Below are 22921 nucleotides of genomic sequence, written 5' to 3' on the forward strand. Positions count from 1 at the left end.
AAATGCAATAAAATAAAAATATACAGTCGGTATCATCATGATGACCAAGGGATTGTTAAAAATGCGTCATTATAACCAAAAGTCTTTGTAAATAAAATTAATATTTTTAATATAATCATTTTAATGAAACACGTTACACTTTAACCAGTCCCAACATCATAACTTCACTGATATTTTCATGGTACAGATAGGGATACTATTTTAAAGATGCATGAAAGTAAATTACATAGAATACATACAATAACAATTATTATATGGCCAAATCCGGCCCGCAGAGGGGAAGTAACTGGACTGCCAAAAAGAAATTTATTTATTAACATTTTCGGTATAAGAATAATATTGTAATTTATCTTTATAATTAAAAATAAATATGTGATTTGCAATACCTAGTATTATAAACAGTTATATCATAATAATATTATCTGACACTAACCGTATTTAATACTAGGTATAACAAATCACATACTTTTTGATTCTTGAAGAAATAAACATTATAAAAAGATTAATTAAAAAAAATAACTATAACAAATAAAATAAACAAATGTTGTCTTTCTTTATTTTGTTAATTTTGGATTTTAGTATTCAGATGAGTAAAAAAAGTGTTGTGAACTCATACTTTTAACGTATAATTAATATATAAGCCCATTGGTAATTTGAATTCTTGGTGATAGTTGACATTTTGTGTATTTTCATCTTTCACAATGTTCTTAACTGTTTGATCTACATATATTTTCGCAGTACACTTATATGTATGCATTGCCATTTAAAAGCATCTAAATATTTCACGTAATCTTTTTTATAATATTTACTATTGTTATACAAAATCAAATGTTTTTTTTGTTCACTTGATATAATAGTAAATTTTTCACTCTTCTCTTACAGGAGATAAATTGGTATCTACTCCATAAAAATACTGATTAATCATTGCATGGACAATAAAACAATATTCAATGACTATTGTCTACTGAGAAATTAGTATCAAACAAAATATATGTATATAGGTGATAGATGTCTACAAAATAAGTCATTAAATTCACTATATAAATGAAAATATATCAAGCAAATAAATTATAAGTTTTGGTAAGAAATCTAGGTCAAATTGTCACCCATAATATATTAAAGTATGATGATAAGCATATAGAACTTAAATGTCAAGGAATATTATGCAATTTGATCCTAAAAAACACTTATTATTTAACCTGACAAACTATTTCACTATCGCCTATTATTAGTTATTTCATATTTATAATATCTTTTAGAATAGGTAAAGTAAAAACGAATGAAAGAATTTTAAGTGAAAAAAGTACTTGTTCATTTTAGTAAAATACTATGGTCATAAGAATAATATTGTAATTTATCTTTGTCTCAAAGTAGAAAATACCGGTTCTGCAATTGTTTTCCAATTTCACAGGTCACAAATTATGCCATCATGAGAAAGGTATATACTGCGGAACAGAAACAAGTCGCTGTTCGAAGTATTCTATCTTGAATATATTATATCCGGCCTGGCAAAACATTACGTAGGTCAGTGGTCTTAAAAATATGGCCCACAATAAACATTTATATCTTCAAAAATTAAATTTTTTTTTAAAATAAAAATAAATATGTGATTTTTAATGCCTAGTATTATATACAGTTATATCATAATAATATTATCTGACTCTAACTGTATTTAATACTACGTTTAACAAATCACATTTTTTTTTTTTTAGATTTTTAAAGAAATAAATATTATAATAAGATTAATTAAAAAAAAATAACTATGATAAATAAATAAAATAAATAAATGTGGTCTTCTTTTATGTTGTTGATTTTGGATTTAATATTCATATGAGTAAAAAAGTGATTTGCCCTCATACCTTTGATGTATAATTAATATATAGGCCCGTTGGTAATTTAAGTTTGAGACCTCTGACATAAGTAGTATTTTAAAGAGCGTATGTTTTCTCACTATATTGAATTAAAATTGTGTTAAAATAATAAATAATTAAATAATATAAAAAAAAGAATAATATTATTATATTATTATTTTTATATTTATTAAATATAACATTTTAAAAATTAATGTTATCTTATAGAATACTCTATCATACCATATGCTATATGGGTAAAACTTGTACATCATAAAAATGTTAAAAATTAATGATTCTTAAAATTAATTTAATTACAATAATAATAAAAATTAGGAGGCTTCAGTTGTAGAGATAGGACTTGAAGGAGGGGATGGACTGTCTATTTCAATTACTACACCTTGCTCAGAACTGGTAGCTTGTTGTGGCTGTACTTGAGCTTGTGGTTTTGAATCAACTATGGCAACTGGTTGTATAGCATCAGAAGCCTGTGCCTCATTTTCCTGTTTAATTTTTTGCTTTGGTGGTTCTTCTTCATCGTCACTTAATGTCAAATCAACAACATTTAAGTTTACATTTTCTTGGTGTTTGACAGTTTCAGAGCTATGTTCTACTTTTAAATCAACGGATATGTCTTCATCACTATCTAAATTCACAAAATTGATAGGTTTTAAATTTGCATTAAAAGTACTATTTGTGGTTTTTGTCTTTTTCTTTTCTTTAAAAACTATCCATGTGCCATCAGCTAAAAATTCAATTTCCTTACTGCTTTCTTTGAGTTTTGGACTTGAAACAACTTCCAAAAAATAATTTTCAATTTGTAAGTCATCATACATACAAGCTTTATTACATGTTGGACACATCCATGTTGGTTTTTTCTCATTCATCAAAATAAATGTACTGGCATCAAAACATTGTAAATGATCACAATGGATAGATTTTGCAGGTATCTTCATTCTAGTTTTACTCAATGGACACACCAAGGAAAATCGATAAGATGTAGTGGCCAAATCTGGATCGACATCTGCTAACTTTTCAATTATATATTTTTTGGTTTCTTCTGAATTCCTACCTCCTTTATCTTGAAGTCTTTGTATCAATGTTTCTGAACTTATTCTTTTTACTAGATACATAGACATAACATAATTTAGGGTATCTACCCAGTTTATTTTTATTATGTTGGGAGTGATTGGAGAAAGTTTGACCAGTTGAGTGCAATTTATAGGTCTTGGAGATCGTCTGGATTCAGCTCCTGGCCGAGTATCAGTCTTAGGTGGTAATGGACATGTTTTTCCATCAAGCCGAATGTGTAGTCCAAGAGGCATAAAATCTGTTACCTCGTTACTCATAGGTTCCACTAACTGACTAATTCGAATCTGGAACTGATAAGGGTAATCCTGTTTCCCCGAAGAAATATCACGATTCATGGCAACAATATTGATGGCCTCGGTTGGCACAAAAAGTTTGAATTCCGCTTCTTTCATACCTAATTAAATAAGATACTTATTATAAATATAATTAACTTAAGATACATAATAAAATATATAGCTACCTTTAGGAACGTTTTGGAATGAACATTTGTTCGTGCCAGCTAGAAAAGTTGGCTTAAGAACAACGTCAATTACCTCATAAAATGGTAATTTTTTGAACTTGATTTGGGCAACAGTTTCAGGAGATGGAGTATAAGAATTATTTCCAACTGTCATTCCGCGCATATCATATCCCAATGGATCTTGTGACACCACATTCATTTGTTGACTTGAGGACAAATTAGATGACGTAATAGAACGAGGTCCAGAAGGCTGATAACTGCCCGATGTATATTGAATGTTATTGTTAGCTATAGTATTTGCTCTAACTGGATTACAGTAAATGCCTCTTTGAATTTGGGGCATAACCTGTGGTGATTCACCTCGGGTCATATTCATTGGCTGTTGAGGATATAGTGGGGCAGGTTGGTACATTCTTTGTTGTGGGGCCTGTATCTGCCCTGTCATTTGTCTCTGTTGGGTTTGTAATAAGCCTTGCTTCATAATAGCATTATTTTTAGGCATTACTATTACCATGGAACGAAATATTTCATGTATTTTTGATATAAATTCCGCGCGGTTAAAGCCAGGTGATTTACTTCTTAATAATTCTAAGACCCGATATTTTAATTCAAATTTTCGTCCTGCTATACTTCGACCAAAAGCTCCCAATAATATTTTCAAGTGGTTAGTTTGGAAACTGTCCAGCATAATTTGATAATCTTGGTTGGCCATCAGTCACTAAAAAAATAAATAAAAATAATAATAATTTTTACTGAGTAAATAGTTATAATTATCACATAAAAAAAATAAATATATTTTATCATTTTTAAAATATAATAATATGTATAAATTGTAATATAAATTGTATAACATGTAACCTTTTTAGATTCATAATAAATTTAAATTGTGGTAAATAACCTAACTAGATCCAATTCCTGTAAAGGGTGACAAATATCTGAAAAATTGTACAAGAAAGTAATAATAATAATCAATCTTATTTATTTTTTTCAATACCTATACTAGGATTGGTTCACAACAGGGACGGGAAAATGCTACATTTCAATTTAGTTTATAAAAATAAAAAAATGTTAAGATTTTTCTGTACTTTATTTGATTATATTTATAAAATTAAAAAACTCGATATAATGTTTATCGTAAAACGTACCTCGTAATGACGACGAAGTCAGAATTTCGCAGTCAGGCTTAATTGTAAAGTTATACCTAACTGAAAACTTTTATATACACGCGGCATAGTTACTTACTCGCTGCGCTCGGTTGGACTATTAAAATAGAAAACACCGTTCGACTTATTATGAAAATCCACCTTGGATGGGTCTTGGATTACAAATTGCTAATTGCTCCCACGGCTGAACTGTATATTATGGAAACCGCATTGGGAAAAAAAACTGTGCCACACTCCTACCCTAGTAGACTGCCATTTTGATTTATCTCGTGGAATATACAGTAAAAATTATCTGGGATAATACATAACAAGTAAAGACACCAACCTCGGTTAAAAGATATTAACCGTGGATACCATGGGTATATCATTGATATTTGGTAGATAATTAATTCTATCCATGACAAATCATTGATAAGGACACTCTCGGAATAAAAATGGCGGCCCTCGATATAGGTACACTTTCAACACTTCATGAATTATATACAACGCACCTTCCATGTATAGAGTTCAGTGGTATTTCTATTTTACAGTCAAGTTTTCTGGGATCAACAGAAGAGTTAGTTGTAAGTAACTATGTAAACCCTGTTCTAATTTGAAAATTATCTACAATTCACGAAAAACCTCATGTAATTCGAGTCTTTAATGAAAATTTAAAAAATGAAAAAAATATTATAAAATAACATCCAGTCTAAAGAATCTAACTGGCTATAATGAAATACCCTTCGATTGGTTCTTAAATCTTGCATTGTTTTATTAATGGTTTCAATAGTTTGTTCACCATAGTACATATATATGCCTCACATAACAAAGACGCGAAACTAAAAAGATACTGTAATTACGTAAAAAAAATACAAAAAATATAAAAACGACTCCTGTCTATAGTTATATTGAAATCGGGTATTAAAATAATAAAATTACGCTATTGGCTGCAGGTGTTCGGAGGGCTCGTGAGATCGTGTATTTGAGAATTGGATCAAACACACCGTACAATATAATTGTATGAAAAATACACATATGATTTAATATCCGCGATCAGTATAAAATGTTAAATTAAATGCCTTACCTGATTCGCAGTTGTCCGTGGGTGTATTAGGAGTTGTAGGTGACACAAAGTTATTCCAAAATGCACTTCAACATACACGAATCGAATGAATGAAGAATCTTGTTGTTGCTCGACGGTCGTAAACGTTGGTAACGTTTCAACAGTGATGCCATTCCTTGCGACAAAAACATTTGTTTTTAACACTCACAATATTATAATATTATACAACTCTATAAATTATACTATAGATATATTGCAGTATTATTTCACAATTTATCAAAATCTGAACACAGTTAAACTGTTATAACAGTTAGGTAGACAACTATAAGTATTATACATCGCATATTAATGTCTATGATACATACTATAATACGATACAATAAATTGTACTATATGAACACAACCTGGTTTATCTCGCGCATGCGCACAACTAATGGAAAGACAAGTTCAGCGCACCTTACTCTGACTACTACCATGCTCCATCTATGAGTCTAAGGTTCCTATCGATAGATTTGTCATGGATAAAATTATTTAAATACCTTATCTTCTACGGGGCGTAAGTACGTGCCGATCAATGTGTATTGATAAGGTGTCGTCACTTCTTTGAAAATTTTACTGCAGTCATATTAAGGCTCCTATGGAAGCCGATAATTGAACACTATTGTACGTTAAATCCATAGAAAACTGAAAATATATTAAGATTTAAGGAATAAAATTCAAAATGTAATATTATTTTAGTGACATTTATGTTCTAAATTATTTGTCTACAAGTATTTAAATATTTCCTTTTTTCAAAATAATATTTTTAGTAATTTTATTAAATAATTTCATGTTTAAATTTCTGATTACAAAAATAAATATATGTAGGAAATAATTCACTAAATAAGCATATATAATGCTTTCAAAGTGTTAGAATTAACAAATAATAATTATTAATTATTAATCATTATATTGATTTTAAATACGATTCATAATATGTTGATACTGAGGCTAATACTAGTATTCATATTACCTATGTGCTACCAAACTGTATATATTTTTAATACCCTTTTATAATCATTTATTATTCGCTTGCAACTATCACGATTGATTTTATAATATAATTATACTAGGAATTATTATATTATATTTTAAAATTAATGTTATTACCTATATATTATTATATATTAACCGAGATCCTGGGTATAGAAACATATCTATATGCTAAATGATTGATATTGTCATCCTTGATCAGTGCTTATTTTTTTAGACTCTAAGCACTTATGTATGAAACAAGTTTAAAGAGTTAAATTTTAATACTACTATTAATATTTTACAATTATAATTAAATTAGATAATTACACATTTTAATAATTTATCTGTGTGAAATAGTAATTGTAATTTTAGTATATAGCTAATTTATAAAAAAACAATTACAATTTTGAGTAAGGAAGCCTTGCCTGTTTTACATAAAATTTGGGAATCCTTAAGAAAAAAAAAATTTAGAAGCACTAGATTATACTGTAGAATATCTAAATATATATAACTAGCTGTCCCTGTAAAAGATCATGTTTGTAATGTTGCATTTCAATTTAGAAACGGGGGAGGTGATGCTATACCTTCTCGAGGTCTCCCCTGTGAGTAGTGTATTCCTGGTCTGCTTTCCGAATCTCTCAAAGATTTTTCCACGGATCAAACAATGAATACACGAAACCAAATAGCATCGAACCGACAGCCAAACATCCACGGATCTCCTGGCTCATTCGACAAAAACAGTTCTTTTAAGGACTACCCCACTGACGCACGTGATCATCGCGTAAATACCGTAAAAAAAAAAATACCCTTCAAAAAATATATAATTTAGAAACTTCATACACATTTTTACTGTTTATTTTTCAAACATAATTTGTTGTTATTGAAGAAATAATATATAAACTGAATTTTTGACACGGTCAAACAATAACCAAATATATTATAATGCATAATGTCAAAACAAGAATGATATTCACTTACAAAAAAGTTGCTAAAACCAAGAAAACACCAAAAAAACTAAACAATTTTTCAAAATTAGTTTTATGTTTATAAGATAACTATTATTGAATAATATTATAATATAAATAATATAACTAATCATATAATAATACATGCAATATTTATTAAACCTGTTTTAAAAGTTTTCTATGATCAATAGAAAATAATACTCCACTCTACCAGACAACTATTTAAATTAGGAGCAGAATCATAATATTTGTATACATTTAAAGATTTTAAGAAGTATCATATTATAACCATATAACTGAGAGAGAAACAACATAATTTGTGTAACTGATAATAATTGATGTTACTATATGTACATTCAGTAAAAAATGTACAGTTAAGCTTATAGAAAATCATACAGGCCATGATAATATTTCAAATAATTCATGAGAAAGAATAACTCTCTTAACAAAGAAAGATTTCCATAATATTCAAATATCTTATAATCTAAATTATAAGCTATATTACATGCAAATAGTGCAATAAATATTGAAAGTTGGGTTAAAAATTAAAAATAAAACTGACAAATTTAGCCGTATAAGCAAAAAGATTAGTTAGATCAACAAATTTAAAATTAAAAAAAAGATGATTTCTTGTTAATTATAATGAATAATTTATTATTAACAGTCTATGTTGGAAAAATATGGACATGATGTAATTTTTATAGATGAAACTCATAGTATGAATTCCTATCATTCAATTTAACAACACTCTTAGTACTTGACGATATGAGAGAAGGTTTTCCATGTGCCGTTATGATTAGTAATTGTATTGATAAGGCAGTACTGACAATATTTTATTCTAAAATAAAATATTATCAAGACAATCGCAGCCCAATGTATTCATGTCCGATAAGGCTGAAAGTTTTTTCGATGCATGAATTGTTGAGATGAAACATCCAAAACATAGAGTATACTTCACTTGGCATGTTGATCGTACCTGGAGAAAAAATTTAGTTAAAATCAAATCTAAAGATAAGCAATGTGAAACATACAAACTTTTGAGGACTTAACTTCATGAAGAATACCCAAAATGTTTTGAAATAATTTTTGTAGAAGCTATATACCAACTGTTGGCGATTGATGACGCTGTTGATTTTGCTAATTATTTTGTTAATAATTATGGTACATGTGTTGAATCTTGGGCTGACTGTTATCGTCTTTATGCAGGAATAAATACTAATATGCATAACGAAAGAATGCACCGGACTCTGAAACATATTTATTTAGAAGGTAAAAAAGTTAAACGACTTGATAAGTTGATACATGCATTATTGAAATTTATTAGAAACAAATCTATAGACAGGCTTATTGTACTTCATAAATGAAAACTTACTTCTGAAAATTAAAAAACTAAGAAAAAGGCACAAAAATAGTCTAGAAATGTCAACTAATAATGTGATTAAAAATGGAGAAGATTGTTGAAATGTGATGGCAAGTGGTTATGATGATATGTACAACTGTAAATAAATTGAAAAACTCCTATGATTGCCAAATTGTGTGTGATGAATGCAAAACTTGTTTTCATTGTTTTTTATGTACAGCGCAATTAAATGGAATTTTTTAAAACATATCCATTTGGTTTACCTATCTGAAATGAAAAACAAAATTTAAAAACATATTTGATACAATGTTACATACTGTTTCAAGTTTATAAGAACTTGATGTATTGAAGAAATGTTTGTCGTCTGCACAACCTACATTATTAGCATTAAGAAATAATATTAATAAAAAGCCTTTTAAAAAATCTCATTAAATATTTCACCAAAAAATAAAAAATTTATACGTCAGGGTCAATTTTTTTCTACTAAAAAGACAAAAAAACACAAAAACTTCTAGTATTTTAGAATCAGACAAAATCAAAAAGAATAATATAAATGCATCCTTATTGTTGATGAACAAAAAAGAATTAAGATTCCTGAGACAAGAGTCAAATTATAAAAAAAAGGTAAATGGCTATTCTTTATAGCAAGTTTATAAACTATTAAGTATTTTTTATTTGAATTAAATTATTTTACCTAATTATTATTTATTATTATTATGACAATTAAAGTAAACCAAACCATTTTACTTACAAATTTGAATATTGACATTTTTTTATAACTATTTAGGTCTATCTATACAATAAATTGTTTGTTGTGTATTATGACGTGTATTGTGTACACCTATCATTTTGTCAACAGTTTCAGTAATAATAATAATAATGATAAATTAGTATTCCATGATATATTTATATTATATTGATGTATTAAGGTTTAAGGAATAATAGCCCAATTTACAAAGAATATAATATTATTGACCATGTATTGGTGATATTGAAGGTGTGTTCAATAAGTTTTTTGAAAATATCAATATATTTTACGATTAATTCTTGACACATAAAATTTATTATGTATAGTGATGTTTACAACTCACCTGCATTCAGTGAATGTGATGTTGTACTTTAAAGATATCATGGTGAAGAAACCAACTAGAGCCAAGATATATATCCAATTTCAACAACAAGTTTGCGAATGTCTGCAAATGAAATTTAACAATTATTACTATAGGCGCAGATACACAGAATAAACCAATTATGACGGACAACGGTGGTACAGCTCACGGGTACCTACAGGAACCTATACATTTAGGAATTTACCATTTTTTTGCCATTGTTCCATTGATACAATGTAGTTGTTGAGTTATTTCTATGAATGTGTTGTCAATTTAACTTTAGCAATAACTATAGTAGAAGTAGAAATAACGTTACCTAGCTCTACTTTAGTAAATTATAAAATAAAACCTGATGTCAACGTTATGTAACTTGTTGAAGTCAAACACTGGTCACACACGATAAATTACAACTTTTAGATTAGGTATTACCATTGATAGCCTATACATGTATAGACGTCCTATTCACACACAACCATAATGAATATAACTTCAACTTACCCTGCCTGGTTCCTACTGCTAATTGATTTGATAGTTTCAACCAAAAATCGATTTTTTTTCATCTGTCCACAACACATTAATGGTTGAAAAAATCCGTTCTACTGCAGCATTTGTACCCGGAATTTCCAAAGAATATTCTACAATTTTTGATATGTTAGTTGTATCAATGTCATGAGCTTTAGTGTATTCAAATATTTCACACCACTTAACTTCTACTTTAGCTGAATTTTTAGGTGGTAGAGTGCGAGAAATTTGGCTACAAAATCACGGAGCTTGATCATTTGGATGCGCGAGCAAGTAGCGTTCTACTGGCGGTTCGAGTATAGATTTAAAATATGTTCTATTGAATACTGTGATACTAAAAAGATCGTAGAATAAAAAAAAAAAATTATAAATTAACAATAAAGAGAAAAACGGGATTATACGGTACGTATGGTAACCCTATGCATGTTAGAAAATAATTTAGGCTCATATATAAAAATGTCAGGGAGTCACAAGCCCCCCTTGTTTTGTCACTGGTATATATGATACAAAACCTCCCCAAAATTGTATTCTATGTTCCACACTGCCTGGAAGGATTTGTATATTCTTCTGATGTATTTCCTGTAACATAAAATACAATTTAAATTTGATTGAAACAAAATAACACATTACTTCTTCCCTTCTCTCCTGATTTCTAGGTTTAGCACTGCCTCTAAGGATTTGTATCTTCATCCTGACATTTTTCCTGTGAAATAATAAACAATTTAAATTTGATTGAAACAAAATAACAATTAATTTCTTGTTTATCGCCCTACTCTCCCAACTATTTGGGGTCCTACACCTCCAAATAGCCCTGTCCTAATCTTTCCTTTACTCACACTTGCTATTTTCTTGCCATTATCTCGTCCATATTTTACTCTCTCTCTTCCTCATCCATCTTTCCTACTACATTTATTTACAATAAAACTTTATTTAAAATTATTATATAACAAATAGTAAAATATCTAACATCTTTATTATAATTCAAGTTAAAAAATTAACACTTAAAATTATTTATTATACATTGATTATTGATATATCATAATGATTAAAAATATAAAATAATTGCTACTGTAATTTACATAATATATTGTATAAACTTAAGCTTTAAACGTGATTAAATAAAATTAGTTTCATTAATTTATGTCTTATAGATGACTTTGGACCATGGTTTTTTTGTGTCAACTGTTTACACTGTGTATTAACTCTTTAGGTACAATAATATGATGATATAAATTTAATAATTTTCATTTCATGTGACTCTAATGAAAAAGTAACAGTAATTGGATGTTCAGGCTTCAAATTTCTTATTTTAGATATAAAATGTCGTTGAACTTTTACTATAATTTCTTTTTTAAAATTATATTCTTTCATATTTGCAGAATATGTTTGATAATATGTTTCAATAAATAATATAATATCAAAAATAAATGTTGAAACAAACTTCAGATTGCCACGTGTCTTAAAATTTGTTAAAGTTAAACAATGAGTTATTGGTGATAAGGAATAATTGTGGTATTTTTGAAAAATATCTTGATTTAAAATTAAATCAGGTAGTGTACTCCTCTAGCGTATAAAATCATAAGCTCGGGGAGAATAAAAATGTAACGTTAAGCAAAATTCACGAATTTCCTCGGAGTATGACTTGTGGTTTATTTGATTCTTAACATTGGCAATTTCATTTTGAAATAATATGAACGGTAGTGAAGAATTAAATTGGTTTTTAAAAATATCTTCTACAATGTCTTCAATTAAATTATTTTTTCTTAATAAATGTATCATTTCTCCCATATTACTTACTCGATTATTTCTTCTTATAAGTTTTTGTTGGAGAATTTTCTTTTCTCTACGTAAATCCTGTATTGTTTTATCTAATTCTTCGCCAGTTAGTTTTGTTTGGACCCCAACATCAACAAACATACTTTTGGAAACAACTGAAGCATTTGTGCTACTCTGAGCTTGTTCTAATTCATCCTATACAAATATTTATCAATATAATATTTTATATTATGAAAAGAAATTTTAGTAAATATGTAAATAGCAACATAAATTATATTGTTTAAAAATTTAAATAAATTTGTTAATTTTTTTTAATTTGGAATTTTAAATAATATTATTTTATGTTTATTACTTGAAGGTCTAAATCATCCCTAGAATTAATATATAATAATATTTATTATTTATGAAGAAAAAATAACAAATGTTCAATGAGATTTTATAATATCAATGTAATTTGTTTTATATTGTTTATATTATTTAATAATTATTAATAATGTATTGTTTTTTATTATCCAATAAAAAACTATTATTATCATATCAAGTAAATTAAAAACAATTCTTACTTGAATTTCCACCGATCGCTGCAGAATTTGTCTTTCTTTCACCTTTGGCATTAAATGATCAGGGAAATCAAAGATAGTTGGCACAGCACATTTTTTCAAAACCAATTTTCCACTTACAACAGCTTTATTATAGTCATTCTCATTGAAATGTAGACTACATAAAAATGAACTACCGTTTGGTTTAAAATTGGTCCGTCTGACAGCATGTATCCATTTTTTTAATCTCACTATCATTAAGTGGAAACCTTAGAGACATAAATATACAAAGTTAAATAATTTATATAATTATATAGGGATCTATAACTTAAATTAATAGTACAAAAAATATAATAACTAAATAATCAACCACAATTAACATTAATACTAACTTGTGAAATATTAATTCATTTTTAACATCACTTGAACTGGAACAGTTAAATGCACTACAAAAATTCACCATTTTCTAATTGTACCTGTAGACTAGAATATAAAATATTAACAAACACGTCAATTCAAGCAGAAAGAGCAAAAAGCTGAAATTGACGGACGTCGATCACAATATTCACAATATTTATGCCGGTAAACATTTAAAATGAATACGGTACGACGTATTATCAATAAAGACAGAGATAGAAATACCTAAAGTCACAGATGTCTATATTATAATGTATAATATAGACATCTGTGCCTAAAGTATTCGCTATCTTTTTCTAACACACTCGCTCGGTTTTATTTACACTAGTCATATGGGTGGTGAGCGTTCCAGGTCTGAGTTATCATCATGAACTAAGATATTATGGACTGGTGGCGACAAGATGGGCGGGTGGTAGTGGTGCGGTCATGTTTTAAAACGTAGTTTCCGTAGAGGGGGAAATCTTGCAGCCGAAGCGATCGTAGTGTTATTTTCATGAACTACCAAGTATCAACTATTCAACTGTTCCGTTCGTTCGCTGGTCGGCGGGCGCGCGCTGCACAGTGGGCGTGCGGTGGGTTGTACTCTTCTTTGTTATCTATTATTTTTACTTATTTTCCCTCGTAAATTCTTAAATAATATAAATAATAAATTGTGTTTATTATTTATTATTAGTATTAGTTCATGCTAAATGCTAATACCTATACGTCTATAATATAATATACCGTAATATACTTATACAGTTTTACATATATATAAATGATTGTAACCTTATTAATATTTTTTTTTAACTGTTATACGCCCGACAGTTTTTCAGTCAGGCCGTTTTGGCCGGTGCACACTTGGCTGGGCGTATTGCGCTTGAAAGTGACCGTGGGTACTTGATTCTTGTGCAAGCATCAAGCATGTAAAATTTTAACTTGTAAAATGTAACACTTTAAGAGAACGGTTAGTGAATCGTGAATGTTTTGACTGTGTATATAACTATTTAATTAAAAAATATTTTTAATTTTTATACGCTAATCAGCCTAAGACTGAAGATCTGAACCCACATTTCGCTACTGCAGTTATTGCTATTTCAATTTAAATAATATATTTTATGGTGTTATTTATTAAAAGTTACGGAGGTAAGTAAAATTTAGTTGTATAATATTATGTTTCTATTTATAAAAAAATAGTATCGAAATTTTTCTTAAAATTAAAATGCTATTGCTATTAAAATCTTTAAATATACACTAATATTTTCTTTTTATATTTGTTCTAAATGCATACTTAAACAACAAACATTAACAAACACAATAATAATAATAATTATACAATAAATTAAAATATTTTAAACTTTTTATTGAAAACAGGAGTAGGTAGGTACCAGAGATCAATCGTTATGCTTGCATACAAACATAATGTTGTTCCATGATACAAATACATTATTAATTACTAAGATAGGTAGGGATATTATTTTTTTTTCACTACTTTTAAATAACAGGTATTATACATTAGCTTAATACTTAACTAATTTAGATTTTTTTTTCAGTTGACTACTTTTCTTTTTTAGATCTTTATTTTGTAATGCGGTGTGTTGCCTCATCCGCATTGTAATATAATAACTGATAATATATGTCATTATATCAGTTTTATGTTCAGAACACGGGAATACTGTCAAGTGTCCACTTTTGGACAGAAGCTCGTCAACACAGTTTTGAAAAATATTTTCACTATTGCAATGTATTTCAAAAGAATCCTCAATTGCTGAGATGAGTTTGAAAAATCCTTGATTTGGATGTTGTAAACCTCCCCTGGATTTCATGTTGGTTAATGTTGCCTCAGGAATATTAGAAGAGTTTCCAGCTAAATATAGTACAGTTAATTTAATTAAGTAAATTTTTATTAAATTAATTAGTACTAACTTGTTTGAATAGCCATTTTACAAGTAATGCATTTTACATGATTTAATAATTTTCTACTGACATATCCACATATATAATAAGTAATACAATCTTTTACTGTTGATTTATAATAACTATGATCAAAAATATCATCAGCTTCCCACACATCAGTATCTAAAATTTCATCTAATCTACGAGCTAGATTTTGAATTTTTATTGATCTCACAGATTCTTCAGTATTAAAAACTTCTTTAATGTCGTGCAAATTAATTTTAGGAGCTGTAGTTTCCAAAATTGTGCAGTTTCCTGTTCTTGGAGGTTTTAAAATTGAATAAGCGGATAATATTTTGTAGACCTGCAAGAAGGTTGGTGTACTTGGGTGGTCATTTGGACCAGTAGCTTGACGAACTACACCAAAAAATTGCTATAATGTTAAAACAAAACAAATAGGTAAGAAAATATTACAACAAAATATTTTTATTTTAATAGGCTAATGGAAGCAAGTAAGTTAAGATGAAATAGGAAGTACTACCATAGAACCTGCAGACCATGAATGTTATCAAGCCTCCTGCATAACATTTAGCCATTTAAGATATAACTAAATGTGAATCATAGAAGTTACTTACTTCTAATTTATCCTGATTCATCTTATAAGTCAGTACATATTTAAATCCAATTTCTTCTAACAAGTATTTTGATAGTTCCATTGTAGACTTTATTGTAACCCTAAGTCCTTCAGCAGTTGGTTTTGTTAAAAAATTGTACTCATGAATTTTTTTATTTACTACATTTAATTCCCATTCATCAATAAATTTTAGAGCGTCTTCTAAAACCTAATATAGGTATAAGTAGTTTATATTTTATTTTACCAATGTGTAGGTATTTAAAAACTACTCTTCATTACCTTAAAATCTTTTGAATTTTTTCTTATGCCCTCTGCTGGAAATTTTCTGTTCAACGAATCAAAAATATCATTAAACATTTTTGAAAAATTTTCAGTTTCTTGGGAGTCTTTTAATTCTGGAACTTTTACATAATCTCTGTAATATTTTAATCCTATTGATACAGAATTACTTAACATCTGAAATATTAAAAAAAGTTTTCAATAAAAGTAGTTAATAATTGCATACCTACATTGATGTTTATTTATACCTGGGTGGCTAACTTAACATTCATTTTTGAAAAACTGTCCAAAACTAAATGTCTGTTTGTAATTTTTGGACAAACTCTTTTGGACATTTGTTTTAAGTCTTCTTGGTGCAGTTGTACATAATGTTCCCACTTTATGTAATTTTTTTCATTAGACACCTAATTATTGTTAAATAAATATTACGTAATACTTAATACTGATTATTTTGTTCTATTTTATAGTTTCAATAGTAGAACTAAAAATTAATTAGAAATTACTATTTACCCTTAATGTTTTACTATTGTACAATCTGTTTCTAACAGTCTTAACTAAATGTGGTGCGTCAGAGAAAAAATAAATTTTACGATTTTTGTCCATTGGATGTGTTATATAATTGTTCAAACTGCCAAGTTTACCACATATTCCAAATTCATTCCATAGCCTCCTGTTGGTTGAACTCGCATCACTCACTACACCATCTATCTTTGCTCCAGCATTTTCAAGAAGGGCTATTGCTTTAACAACCAACTGAGTGAGTACAACTCCTAAAATATTTTAATGATTTTTATTACTGTGAATTTTTACAGGTTTATTTTATTTTAGTCACCTTTGACTGATCCTTTTGATGCAAATACTGCAATTGGCTGAGTAATATTAGAACCCAAACTTTGGAACATCAGTACTAGTCCGTGATCAGCTTTTTGACCAGAATTTAAGGAAGAATTATCTTTACCATAATCTTCCAAACCAGTATAAGACAATGTTTTAGTGTCAACATTAATACTCTCACGTAAAAAAATCTCATCAAAAAGCAGTACTCCGTGTTTTTCGGTATCTTTTAAAAAACTTATTTTGGTCTTAAACAATTTAAAAAATTTGTCATCAAAGCCACAATCTGATTTAACCATAGTTAAATATTCACGAATTGTTCGAGAGCAAGGTAAAGGCAAAATACCTTGTTCTCTTAGAAATTTGTATGTGGACGAAGACCTGTTAAATGCATAATTCATGATTGATGAGTGATTTAATTTAATATAATTGAGAATAAAAGGTTAGGTTAGGTACCTGATGTGAAATAAAATACAAAGTAATATCCAGTTCTCTGAGTACCTTCTATTATTTGGTTTTACCTTACTACTGTTAAAAATTTCTCTAATTAAAATTTGCTGTGATTCATTAACATTATTGTTTTTTAAAATGTCAACAACAGAATTTTCTGAAAACTTTTCCATTTCATTTTGCAAACCAACTAATTTATTTTGAATTTTTGCTACTTTATTTTTGTACCTGATGATTAATGTTTAAACATAGATTATTTATACAGAATTTTATAATAGTATTTAAAAAAAAAAATATCCAACCTTAAATTCAATTTTTGTATATTATGTTTTTTTTTCTTTAATATAAACAATGTTTTTGCACGATTTGGAGTTAATGTGCCGCCTAATCTTTTTGTTCTATTTTTTGTTAAACTGTCATGTTTTTTACTGCGAAATGCTGTACAAATTCTATCACACCAATTACACCTTTTTATATTTGGGTTGTGTAGAATAAAAGAGCATTTCTCGTGTCTCCAAATATTATTGGTGTTTTTAGTACCATATTTAACTGAAATACCTAAAGAAGGAAAGAGCCTGATCATATTTATAATCATACGCCAATCAAATAATTTTATTTAAACATAAATATGATGAGCCTATGTACCTGGATAATTCAACGCATTTGGACCACCTGCACATATATTTTTAGTATTGAATAATTTAATTAATTTTTCAATTTCCAGGGTTGAATAAGTTGTAATTTTAGGCAATGTTAACTCTTCTTCACTAAACATTCTATCAAATAAGTAACATCTCACTTGTTGGTCATTAGTCACAACAATTCGTTTCTCAATGATAATTTTAACAATATCATTAGTTTTATCATGTACAGCATTAAAAAATGTCAAGTCGTCACAATCACCATGGGAGTGCCAACTATTTGGTAATGTTACATTATTTTGAATATTTTTTAAACTAAATGAACTTTCAATTGATGTATTTAAAACCTATTCAACAAGATATATGAATATTCTATAAATAATGCATTTAATATAATCTACATTTTATAACAAATAATACTAATCAAAACGTAATCAAGTGCTAACTGTAAAATAAATTATTGGTTACTTACACCAAATGAGTTATTCATAATAGTCGAGTATTTGTCGTCCTTATTAGTCGACCATGACAATTGTCTCCTACATTTAATAACCTTTCCATTACTATTAGGGCTGTCATCAAGAATCCTCTTACTAGATGCCTAAGGATTGTATAAAATAATGTAATGTGATTTATTTTATCATAGGCTGAATAACCATTTCACTCAGGATTGTTTTTCTTATACAATATTATATCATTGAATTCAAATTTAATACCATCCATTATACAGTGTCCCACTTGAAACCTACTGTACAGCAGAGTGACATACACTTACCCACCTTTTAATTATTAAGCTTACCAAAAGGTTATACTACAAGATGTCTACAACCAACCAACCAACCTTTGCTAATTCAGTTTGATCATCATCAAAAATTTTAGGAACAGCATCTTTTACTAGTCTCAATCGGACTGGCTTAGGAAACTTCACATCTAAAAATGTATTATCTTCTGCATACGTTTGTATAATATCTTTAGGTAAAAAATGTTTTTCACACACAAATTTTATTTTGCTTACACGTCCATTTATTTTTTCTATAATATTTGTCCAAGAATTTAAAGAATCTTTTGGGACACCAAAGAAAGAACATTCACCATCAAAACTTTTACAATTTTTTATACTACACTTCCTAGACATTTTTAAAAAGGATAAAATAAAAATTCAAGGAAAGAAATTGTGGTATAGTTATAAAAAATAAAATCACAATGTAATATGTATAATATGTAAATATATTTATTTGAAAAGTACATAATATATTGAATTATAACGGTTTTAGATCCATGGATACTTGCATTTCACAGGTAAATAAAATAACAAAGTTTCAATAAGAAATCGAGAATCTGTGGCTTACAATTTCAAACCATTTTAATATGTTGTATTTATTTATATAATTTGAAATAGTGTCAACTCTTTCAAATAGATAGCGTTTCAGTCGCTAAATTTCTCCCACTACAGAAATACCGTTGAATAACTTGACCGCAAATATTAACACCGTCGCCAGTCCATACCACGATTTAAGATATACAGGTTAAACATCGGCCTATAATGAATAGTGCTTTATGATGACTGGAGAACCAACTATCTGAAACAGCTGAGAGCCCAGAATCACTAGCGCTCGTAGTGGTTTAAATATCTTAATATCATTATCTTAATCACAGTTTAGCGTACTAGACCCCGGGTAAAATTTACCGCTTTTTTTTGCATTTCTTTCATGATATGCTAAACATGAATTAAAAATTAAAATATAATATTTCATTATTATATAGATATATTATACTAATTTAATTCATGGCGATATGAATTATGAGATATCTTAAATCCTGATTCTATTCTACATAACATATGTTACATTCATAATGCATAATCATTATTAATTTAGTTATTTGTTATTTAAAAGTCTAGCTTTTTAAAATAGCTATAACTTACAAAATGGTTAAAATGTGTTGTGTTCCTTATTGTAACGAGATTAGTAAAAGTAAATTTTGTATTCCAAAAAACAACGAGCTAAAAAGTTTATGGGAAAAATCTTTGAATTTAAAATTGAAACCAACTTCGAAAGTTTGTGAGAAACATTTTGATGTAAATGATGTTATAAAAACATGGGAATCTGGGAAAGGATTCAGCAAGTATACGGTACTGTACTATTACAATAATCTTCAAAAATTATAATATACATTTTAGACAATTATATTATTTTAGACAAAATTTTGGTTCTTAAAATTATTTCTGAAATTTGTTTAGATATGTTTGAAAATACCAAAACTTAGACCTGGTGCTATTCCTAAACTTACAGTGGTAAATGAAACTATTAATAAGGTTTTACAAAATGCAGTCTTAGATATTTCTCCACCTAAAAAGAGAAAGGTGAATTTGCATTTATTTATATATAATATTATATATGCCGTATAGTATTGTATACTATTAAACAATTACAATATTATATTGTTAGGTTGTTACCATGTACATTGTACTTTCATTAATTTTAAGCTGTATCGGATATAGCACCAAATTAATAATTACGCATATTTTTAAGATTCATGATGAAAATAGTATGACGTATAATGTATTGAATGACCATTCTTATAGTACCATAAATGATAGTAAAAGTTCAAATAATAGTACATCTATATTTGAAGCCAATATTAGTAATTATGAGCATTTATTATCATCAGCCATTACTTCTGAACTTGAGACACCATTAACAAACATAAATGTAAGTAGATTATTCAGTGTCAAATTTAAAATAAAAATAAACTAAACATAAGACAATATTTAAACAGGTATCTTCCACTTTATTTGAGGCAAATCCATTATTTATTTATGTTTTAACAGCAAAATTTAACCAAGATAGTCTAGAGGTAAGATTATTTCTAAAATATTAATTATTTATTTTCTTAAAACATAACCTTATTAACTTACAGAAGTTTTTTGGAATCCTTAGACAGGTAGCGGGGCCTAATGACCATCCCTCAACCCCTACTTTTTTACAATTGTATAGAATGTTGACAGTATATTCAGTTGTAAAACCACCAAAATCTGGGAATTGCACAGTATCAGAAGGTCCAAAACAATATAAAATTAATTAATACCCGATTGTCTTCGTGAATTGTGATTATCTACTTACAGAATGTATTCCAGTAATTTCTGTTGCTGACTTGAAGGAATTGATTAATGATCCAGAAAATATATCCCAAAGAACTGAAAAAATTAATAATTTAAGACAAAAACTGGACACAATTATTGAGGATGGTTGTTGGGATTTAGACGACATATTGTTAGAACATAACTACTCAGACTCAACTGTGTTTGATTGTGTAGTATACTTTTTAGCAGGGTTAGTAATCAATATTAAAATAATTATTTTGAACATTTACAATATTAATTATGATATCTAACTAAATTAACAGTTTTAGATACTTAGGTACCTAAGTAAATAATGTATGATGTATGATGATATAGGTATATAGGGAAACGTTTGGTTGCTAGAACTAAATGTCAAGAATGTATAGAAGGATTAAAAAATTTAAATTCTACATTTGGACCAGAAGCTGATTTAGTCCAAGCAAAAAGTAAGGGATATTTAACACACCCAGATCATAATTTATACATCATTTTGAAAAGACTAGAACTATGTTTTGGTAAGTATTGTAGGTCAAATGATGTATTTGAAGAAACATACAACGAATTTTTCAAAAGTTATTCTACCATATATTTTCCTTGCTATTTACATAAAAATGATATTCTTACTAATATATTTTCTTATTACATAATTATGAGAATGAGACAATTTACTTACATGGATAATCAAAACAATAAAAAACAAAACAGAACCAAAAAAAAATTGTCCAAGCTAGTTTCGACTTAACAATATTGTTTTTAACGAGGTATTATGTAATTTTCTTAAATACAATATTTTATTATTATTTATAAATTATATTGCATACTTATTGTATCATGTATGTACATTTATTAACAGTATTTACTATTTACCATTGTTATGTTTATGTATTTATATTGTATTGTATTTGAATACTTTATATAAAATAATATATTGTTACTTTAATTTAATTTATTGAAAATGGAGATTGTAATATTGTAATTTGTATTTGTAAATTGTACTCACTAATAAAATAGTATGGATCCCGTTTATTGTTGTATTGAGTTTTACGCGGGCCCGTATTAATAAAAGACAAACAGTAACCAGCAACCACTTACCACAGTTATTTGCTATAATATGGTATGGAATAGAAGCTATAAACTTGTCCACACGGTGCGCTAGTAGTAGAGGGAACAGCTGTTTCAGATAGTTAGTTCACCGGTCAAAATATGGGTGTCCGATACGCAACCTGTATATCTTAAACCGTGGTCCATACTATCTTAGTTCATGGTTATCATATAGTTCAATGATACTGCTATGCGTTATCATGAATCGTGATTATCATCAATGATAAAATGATAGGGATTAGACGTGACTCACTCTGGTGGACATTTTTGTCATCATGGATCACAAAAAATTTTTTCCTGCGATGATCCAATCGTTTATTTTCGAGCCCGCCACCATTCTGTCTTATCGCTATGTACCACGAATTATGATAGTAATAATTGTTATCAAATAAAAAACAACTTTGCCGACTTTAAATTTGAATCACTTGCGAATCGCGATTATTTTAAATTTGAACACATTGTGTACCTACTACCTATTGCTTGATTAATTGGGAACTTTTTTTGTGATAATATTCCATTCCATCTTTAGGTAATTTGTCCGTAAATATACTTTCATGCAATTGTATTTAATTTAATATATATTTTATTGTAACTTTGTGTTATTACAAATTAATTACAGATTAATTATAATAACACATTATACAATTTATTTATAAAAGAAAATTGAAGTTAGCTAG

General features: G+C 27.9%; 3 protein-coding genes and 1 pseudogene across 5 annotated transcripts; 2 read left to right on the forward strand and 2 right to left on the reverse strand.

The window, feature by feature from the left end:
- Positions 1–2100: 2100 nt before the first annotated feature.
- LOC132935417 (E3 SUMO-protein ligase PIAS2-like) lies at positions 2101–7451 on the reverse strand. Of its 3 annotated transcripts, XM_061001960.1 has the most exons (5): positions 7206–7451; positions 6147–6291; positions 5629–5782; positions 3403–4120; positions 2101–3336 (listed from the first exon to the last, which is right to left on the reverse strand). In XM_061001960.1, the coding sequence occupies exons 4-5, from the start codon at positions 4112–4114 to the stop codon at positions 2183–2185; spliced, it is 1866 nt and encodes a 621-aa protein (XP_060857943.1). In that variant the 5' UTR covers positions 4115–4120; positions 5629–5782; positions 6147–6291; positions 7206–7451; the 3' UTR covers positions 2101–2182. The 3 variants fall into 3 exon arrangements, with proteins under 3 accessions (XP_060857943.1, XP_060857944.1, XP_060857945.1); XM_061001961.1 differs by lacking the exon at positions 6147–6291; XM_061001962.1 differs by lacking the exons at positions 5629–5782; positions 6147–6291; positions 7206–7451 and having other exon boundaries at positions 3403–4183.
- Positions 7452–7756: 305 nt separating this feature from the next.
- On the reverse strand, positions 7757–13611 carry LOC132935494 (THAP domain-containing protein 2-like; annotated as a pseudogene).
- Positions 13612–19958: 6347 nt separating this feature from the next.
- On the forward strand, positions 19959–20979 carry LOC132937715 (uncharacterized). The gene is made up of 5 exons (XM_061004399.1): positions 19959–20153; positions 20262–20384; positions 20554–20751; positions 20801–20878; positions 20962–20979. Exons 1-5 carry the CDS (start codon positions 19959–19961, stop codon positions 20977–20979), a joined length of 612 nt encoding a protein of 203 aa, XP_060860382.1.
- A 3-nt stretch (positions 20980–20982) lies between these two features.
- Positions 20983–21885, forward strand: LOC132933595 (uncharacterized). Its single transcript, XM_060999861.1, has 3 exons — positions 20983–21080; positions 21147–21354; positions 21480–21885. The coding sequence occupies exons 1-3, from the start codon at positions 21020–21022 to the stop codon at positions 21883–21885; spliced, it is 675 nt and encodes a 224-aa protein (XP_060855844.1). The 5' UTR covers positions 20983–21019.
- Positions 21886–22921: the final 1036 nt, after the last annotated feature.

The sequence above is a fragment of the Metopolophium dirhodum genome, chromosome 1 (genome assembly GCF_019925205.1).
Source record: "Metopolophium dirhodum isolate CAU chromosome 1, ASM1992520v1, whole genome shotgun sequence".
Lineage (NCBI taxonomy): Eukaryota > Metazoa > Arthropoda > Insecta > Hemiptera > Aphididae > Metopolophium > Metopolophium dirhodum.